This window comes from Monopterus albus, unplaced genomic scaffold (assembly GCF_001952655.1).
Source record: "Monopterus albus unplaced genomic scaffold, M_albus_1.0 scaffold34.1, whole genome shotgun sequence".
Taxonomy (NCBI): Eukaryota; Metazoa; Chordata; class Actinopteri; order Synbranchiformes; family Synbranchidae; genus Monopterus; species Monopterus albus.
In genome coordinates, this window is record NW_018127914.1 from 4,727,902 (window position 1) to 4,735,108 (window position 7,207).

Consider the following 7,207-nt stretch of genomic DNA (forward strand, 5'->3'; position numbering starts at 1 on the left):
TCCTGCTATAAACTAATAAATAAAAACAGCTAGTTATATTTTAAATTTAGAAATTGTCTAATACCTGGCATGTTTCTCTAACAGTTCATACATATGTTAGTTTTTTCCAGTCCAGAATAACCAGGGCGCAGCTGTCTTTTCGTCTTATTCTTCAGACAGTAAAAAGACGCCGAAATACTCACGTCAATTTTGGGGAAATGTTTACATTAAGTTGGTAAAGGCCTGCAGGTGTTTTTTCTCCAACAACCTAACAGGTGGAAAATTCCAATATTCATAAAAAATGTACATTAAATACAGTAGTTGTTAATTAAACATTTTACTCAAAACACTTTAAATTGTAGTGTCATTTGGAGGCAGTAGGGAAATGAAAGATAAACTGCCTTGAGGCCTTGTTGCAATTTTTTCAAGCAAGCTAGGTATTTTTGAACACTGCCATAATATTTGATTTTTATAAATTGAATAGGAGAACAATCGAAGAAGCAAAAAGGTTTTTTCATAAAGTCTTTGTGCGCCTTGATCGTGTGCGTTTTACGCACGGTCTTTCCTGTGCGCAACGCGACCAAAAAAAAAAAAAAAAACAAAACAAAAACAAAACAAAGAATGGAGAACAAAACAGTCACCTGAAGATCCTCCAAGCCGTGATGCCCCAGGTGCATCCCGAGAGGCCCGTCCCCAAGTGCTGCAGCCCCTTCCGCGAGACCGTGCAGCAGCCGGGGGACAGCTGGATACTCCCGTCGGGGGTCCAGGCTCAAAGCCCGGTGAGACTGTGACAGGAGCCCCCCCTCTTCGGAGCGCGACCTCTGCGAGTGCCATGCCGCTTGCTGGTGCTGATGGATGGAGTTGATGGAGGGGTAAGGGTCTGACAGGTGGGAATAGGCTGAGTCCTGGCTCTGGGAGTATGGCAGGGAAGACTGGGGATAAGGGGGAGGAAAGTACGGAGGTTGAAAGTCGGACGCCGGAGTGTGGCAGAGCGGCGGAGCCGAGGAGTAGGCGGCCTGGTTCAGAGAGGACAGCTGGGAGAGGCGCCCACTCGGCGAAGAGCCGCTTAGTCCGTCTGCGCGGTCCTACAGAAAATTACAAAGTTTTATCAGGGACTACAGTTCTTATCAAAGTGATCCACCAGAGGTGTAAAACGGGACTGAATGTTCCAATAGGTATACCAGGGAATTTCTTATTTTTAAAATGTAAGTGTAAATTGCAAGAGGTCTAAGATGAGAGAGAGTTCACAAAGTCGCAAAACGATCATTTAATGTAACACAAAACAGCAGTAATACATAAATAAATACATTTCCATTTTTATTAGGCATGACGGGAAACAGTGGCGGCGCGTGTAGTAATGCGCACTGGCAGAAGAAGCCCGGTGGCATCGCTGCAGAACATGTCAGAAGGTCACGGCCACCAAGAAGCCGCTCAAAAAACATTTAATGCACAACAACGACATGTCGCTTCTGGACGGGGGTCAATCTGTAAATAATCTGTAAATAATCTGTCATCGTGTCTACAGGCCCACATCGATACCCACATCTGAAAATATAAAATGGTTAACTCGGGCTGACAAGGCGCAGAAAATCAAGTGTGATTTCATTCCAACTTCACACGTTTGGTCCCTCATGTAACAGAAATGGCAGCATGCCACAGTGTGTGAAAACATGCACTAGCCTACATTTCTGCTCGCACACATCCGGTCAAATTAGATTTTTGTAAAGCTGGGTCACCAAGATCAATGCAGTTGTGGCGGAACAATGTCCATTATCCATCTACCAAAAGTGGGCCGCTGCCAACTTAGACGCGCACACTATCACCACGGTGTGTCGGAGTGCGTGTGTCTAATTCTATTCCAACAAAGTTTGTATTCAAAGCTGTAAAACACATTGACTTTCAATTAGATGACCATCCTACGTCGCTTGTCACGGCTTTTGCAGTGAGTGGACACTTTACTGCCAGCTGGTCTCACTTGCTGTGACACTGCGCAGACAAAGACCATCTCCGGAGTCAGACGCGCGGCGCCCAACAGTAAACTCAGTGTCAGGCTCGGTGGTAAGTATCAACAGCTGGCACTCACAGTAAAAACAGCAAAAACATGCCAGGTTTACCAGAAATAGGTTTAATTGAAACCCTAAAACGTCACCAAGGAACATTATTAGCTCAAAGATGACAGTTCCTGTCACACGTAAAAAATTAGTAAAAAGGAAACAAACGCCGACGCCCGGATCAGTTTTCTAAGTGCTAATAGCAAATCGTTCATTGATACTCGGTACAGAAAAGCTGCTCCTCCCTTAAACTGAGTTAATGATGAGCAGACAGTAGCATTGCAGAATTCTCAAAGAACAAGTCTCTATCAAACTCACCATAGCAGAATAGGTGTGGATTAACATCTGGACCACTCTGGATACCCCCAAATTTAAAATTCAACAGGATGCGCGGGTTTCCAGCGAGTGAAAGGTGCCAATGAATGTAATCCAGACTGCTTTAACGGTCCATTCAATTCAAATGTGTTATTTACTCTTCTTTATCTTCCTCTTTACGCACAGATGAAAAGATGCTGCCAGATATACACGCGCGCACAGCACCCAGTGTCTTCCAGCCTCTCCACGAGCGCGCTACTTATAGGTTTTGCGCGCACTCGGCAGAATAGGAGGAGGGGTCGACAGGGTCCACTTCTCTTAAAGAGATATATTCATTCAATTACTTGTTAATTCATACATACACTGAAGTTGTATAGTTTTTTTTGTCTTAAATAACTGGCACTGAATTACACTCCAGGTTTTCTACCTAGTGACAATAAAATGTCTCTGCGTGTTTACTTTACAAACATTTTAAGAAAATCACATTCAAAGATACAATTGATAGGCCTATTAATTTATCTTTAACCTTTAAATTAAGACTACAGTCGTTTTTACGCACAGGCTCCAACGTCATTCTAGTCAAAAAATCGTGGGGTTCCTTGGTCTTGGTCAACATGAAATACATTTCTCCATATATTTCACCTGCTGAAATTCATGAATCACCCACAGGATGGATTATTATCGATCTGTTAAACATGCCACCATGTGCAGCCTTTCACGCAAACTCCCAAAGTTTTTGAAAGCGTATTTGTAACAGAAAAAAAACGGTGTATGTTGTTTCATTTACCTGGAAACCATCAGTCTTGGTTCGGGATTTCCAGAGCATGGTGGTGTTGGTGGCGCTCAGTCTGGGTGTCAAGCTGCAGCCGCCGAGGGGCTAATGTGACGCGGTGGATGGAGAGGGCTGAAGGTACAGAGAGGAATGAGTTAGTTTGAAAGGATGCAGCAGTTTGTATGGATGAGTCAGAGAGAAAGGGTGATGGTAAGGGAGGGGGCCGAAAAAAGAAAGAGGGCGGGAGGTGACATGAGTCGAGAAGGGGAAGCTGAAACTTTTCACGGTTGGTACATGGACGGACTATAAGATCAGGGACAGAGGAGTGAATAAGAAAAATGTCTGACGGTGGTAATCACAGGGCAAAAAGTCACCAACTATAACGCAAAAGCCTTTCCCTTCCCTTTGAGTATAATTTATTAGTACTTGCTGTAAAATTACAGCGTGAAGTTTGTTTGGTTTTGCTGTCAGCCTGAAAAATAAATAAAATAAAAATCTCAAATCTTAAACTTAGAATTTTATTGGCAGATGACCGAAGAAGTAACAGTAAAAACACGTTGCCTTTAAAATAAACATCAATGCTGATGTTGATTAATGTTCACATGGTCGAACAGAGTAAAAACTGTATTAATAACACTTTCCTTTATGGTCATTTTATATGTGTTAATCCATTGTAATGCCTCTAAATCACCCCAAACAATAAAACAATAAAGTTTTACATTCTGAGCCACTTGGCCGATAAACTCTTGTAACCCACAGAAAAGAGAGTAGAGCAAAAGAAAGGATTAGTTTTATTAGTCAGGGGCTTCAGTGCACATGGTATCCGAGTGCGCCACCTTGTGGTAGCAGAGAAGAGCATGCTTCAGGAAAAGTTTCTCGACTACTCGTTTACATGCCTAAATCACACATCTTAACACCTGTATCATATTTATACCACTGGGGAGCCATAAAATCAGCAGTACAGCTGTCTTCAGTCTGAAGTGTTCAACTGTGGTAAATGTCCAAGTAAAGCTACAAGAAAAACAGGAAGGGACAGCTGTTCTCTCAAAATCACTGTTTATTAAGTGCATTTACATCTCAGCATTCATGTGTAAGAGCCATTTGGTTAGTTTCTCAGTACCATGTGGGGAACTGTCTCAGCAGACATTAAGTTTGCCTGTCTGCAGATTTCTGTACACTATCATGGTACAATTACACTGTTTTCTATGTGGGCTGTACACAACCTGAGAACACATTATCCATGTCAGATTGGCACGATAATAAACAAACCACTTTGGCCAGTTGTGCTTTTTATTTTCACAGTTTGAAATACATCAAAGTACAGACTGTCTGTCAGGAGCAGGCTGATTTCACTTCACTCCAACTGACTTCTTCAGGTTCTTCATACATCCCAAGGCTCCTTTGTCATTTCTCATCATCATGTCTACAATCTCCTGTTTACAGGGTGGGCACTGCTCTGCCATGGCACACAGAGCTTCCTCTAGCGCGTTCTGTGTGTGCCGGTCAGGAAGTGCACTACACTGAGCCAACATGGTGAGCGTGTGTTTGAGCCAGCCTTCCTCTCTGACCAGGGTGATGATCCACGGCTGAGCGTGGATGCAGCTTCCCAGAGCCTGCACACCCAACCTCCAAAGCTCTGCAGCCTCATCCCAACTCTCCTCCCACCTGGAGCTCACCTTAACCGGACCAGGGCTGCAGCTTGAATCCAGGGCGCTGCGGAGGAACCGTAGAGCTGTGGAGAAGAACAGCCTCTGGCCAGCTTCAACTGATCCTATAAGATAAAACAAAGAATGGGTTGTTGGTGGAGTCTAAAATTTCTGAACCAGTAACTGCCATTTTGTCTTTATTTCAATTTAAAATGTGATAAAAGTATCAATCAATCACACGAGTGCCACCATCACACTTTACAGGCATAGCTGTATTAATGTCATGACAAATAAAATGGTACCAAGTGTGTGAATAACCTAAAACCCTTTCACCTGAAGGAGCTGCTTTGAGTCTGCCAATCATTAGTCCCAGAGTGCAGCAGTTGGCTGCTAGGACGAGGAGGTGAGGTTTATGCACCAAAACTGGAAGTGCTTCACTTAGAAGAGCCTCCAGGGTTTTGAAACATGAGTCCTTCCTACACAACAAAACAGGAAATGTTTACATTTACATGTTGGTATTGATGAGTATAAATAAAAACACATTTGATATTGAGGTAAAAGCAGCTGGTCATTCATTTGCAGACTTCAGGTGAACCAGTCACTGGCACATCAGCTACCTGACTCTCTCTGGCTCTGTGACAGTGAAGTTGAGGAGGGCTGAGAAGCATGTTTCCATGCTGGGATCCCTGGCTGATGCCACACCAGTTTTCCCTTTGAGTGAAGTCCAGCTCTGTGACAGGAAGTCCACCAGCAGGGCCGGGGTGTTGTGGGTGAGTAGCACCTTCCTGGGACCTTCCTCAGCTGACAGGTGGCACAAAGCTGGGAGGAGATACCTAGCGAGAGAGAGGGGGAATTGGGGGAAGAAGAGAAAGAAACAATTTATCATTGGACAACTGCAAAATAAAGTATTACTGACTGACTCCCTCTGATATGTTTTGTCACATTTACCTCAGAGGTTGTTGGCCCGTCCAGGCACCTCTCTGCTCATTGACGGACATATTGGTCATCCAATCGGAGAGGCCCTGCTCTGGGCTCTCACCCTGCAGGTGGTTCCGTGAGTAGTCTATCAGAAGTGGTAGCAGTCTGGTCACTTCCTCCTTCAGACAGGAAGTCTCCTCAGCCAGCCATGAGCACAGACAGCGGAACGTGGCAAAAATGAAAGGATCACCATAGCGACTAGGACCCACCTTAGAGAATAGGAAGACACAAGGAGGAGTGTTTTTAGGAAAGTGGACGGACTGAGCTCTGAGGCTTGTGGTTAGCAGAGCTATAACCCACCAAAAGAAAGTTAAATGTCATCTTCTCACCTGTTGCAGGTGGTACATTATGGCAGAGAAGGCCTCCTCCAGCACCCCAAGGACCTGTCTGCTCTGCTGCAGACTGAGTGAAGAGATGGAGCTCTGAGGAGGTACAGCTGTCTGTGACAACCCCAGAATGCAGGCCTGCTCTATGGCGGCCTCCATGATTCGGTAACAGCCTGAGAATTAGGAGGAGGATCATATTAAAACCAACAATAAACTGAATGAATATAGTGGCATCAGCTTTACAAACTGGTACATTTTTCATAATAGGCAAATGTTGTAATTACAGTTAATATACTGATTCAATAACCTAACTACCTGTGAGTGTCTGCTGCAGGTCCGGGCTCAGCTCGTTACCAGGTGGTTCTTCCAAACCCATCCTGACTTCCACACAGGCCCGGTTCACCAGTAAGCAGCAGAACTTTGGTGGCCCCACCATCTCCCACCCACAGAGATCCACCAGACACGCACAGAGAACCAGAAGTGGCCCGATCTGTTTCGGTGCCAACTTAGCCTGCATCATGGGTCTCAATACCCCCCATACATATTTTATGACTCCCTTCAGCTCCACACTCTCTACTGCCACTCCTGCTGGTGGAAGAAAGTGCACCAACTGGGAACACATATCCAGCCTGGTCTGGTCTGTGCACTGGCAGATGTCTTTAGAAAGCCTGACCAGTAGAGAGAGGAGTTCCGCAGGATGTTTACTCCATGCTTTGTCCTTTGTTTTACCTGTGAGGAGGCAACCAAGCAGGGAAAGTCCCTTCTCATGGCTTAAAGTCTGGTTTTGATCCACTGCTTGGCACAGAGCAGGAACAGCACCCCTGCTCAGCAGCTGGTCAGGACCCCTGGGTAAGGCACACACAGCTGCCAGAACCTGGTAGCAGTCAGCAGCCATGGCCTCATCAAGTTTGGAAGATGGTGATGATTCTTTAAATGTTGGTACTCCATGTGTTGCGCTGCCATCATCATCCTTTTGCTTACTAGTCTCGCTCTCTTCTGCTGACTTTGCCACATTGGTAGGATTACGTTGTGGGCTTGAACTCTCTGCTGACTGAAAATTACAGTCTGGACTCTCTCTTATCTCTCCAGTTTGGTTCTGTTTGTGGACTGTTTGTTTGTGCTGGTTTGACACAGGACCAT

General features: G+C 45.0%; 2 protein-coding genes across 3 annotated transcripts in view; both read right to left on the reverse strand.

Annotated features, from left to right (window-relative positions):
* The window catches only part of tfap2e (transcription factor AP-2 epsilon), a 12,659-nt gene extending 9,410 nt beyond the window's left edge, over positions 1-3,249 (reverse strand). The window contains exons 1-2 of one of the 2 annotated variants that reach the window (XM_020597354.1): positions 3,133-3,249; positions 621-1,064 (exon numbers count right to left, since the gene is read on the reverse strand). In XM_020597354.1, the coding sequence (XP_020453010.1) occupies positions 621-1,064; positions 3,133-3,171 (483 nt within the window). In that variant the 5' untranslated portion in view covers positions 3,172-3,249. Of the gene's footprint in view, positions 1-620; positions 1,065-2,348; positions 2,557-3,132 lie in introns of those variants that run through there. The other variant, XM_020597355.1, reaches the window with a different exon arrangement.
* Positions 3,250-4,393: 1,144 nt separating this feature from the next.
* Positions 4,394-7,207, reverse strand: part of ncdn (neurochondrin) — a 3,827-nt gene continuing 1,013 nt past the window's right edge. Inside the window, exons 4-9 of the mRNA XM_020597505.1 lie at positions 6,383-7,201; positions 6,071-6,240; positions 5,712-5,950; positions 5,381-5,596; positions 5,097-5,239; positions 4,394-4,888 (exon numbers count right to left, since the gene is read on the reverse strand). Of these exons, the coding sequence (XP_020453161.1) occupies positions 4,467-4,888; positions 5,097-5,239; positions 5,381-5,596; positions 5,712-5,950; positions 6,071-6,240; positions 6,383-7,201 (2,009 nt within the window). The 3' untranslated portion in view covers positions 4,394-4,466. The remainder of the gene's footprint in view (positions 4,889-5,096; positions 5,240-5,380; positions 5,597-5,711; positions 5,951-6,070; positions 6,241-6,382; positions 7,202-7,207) is intronic.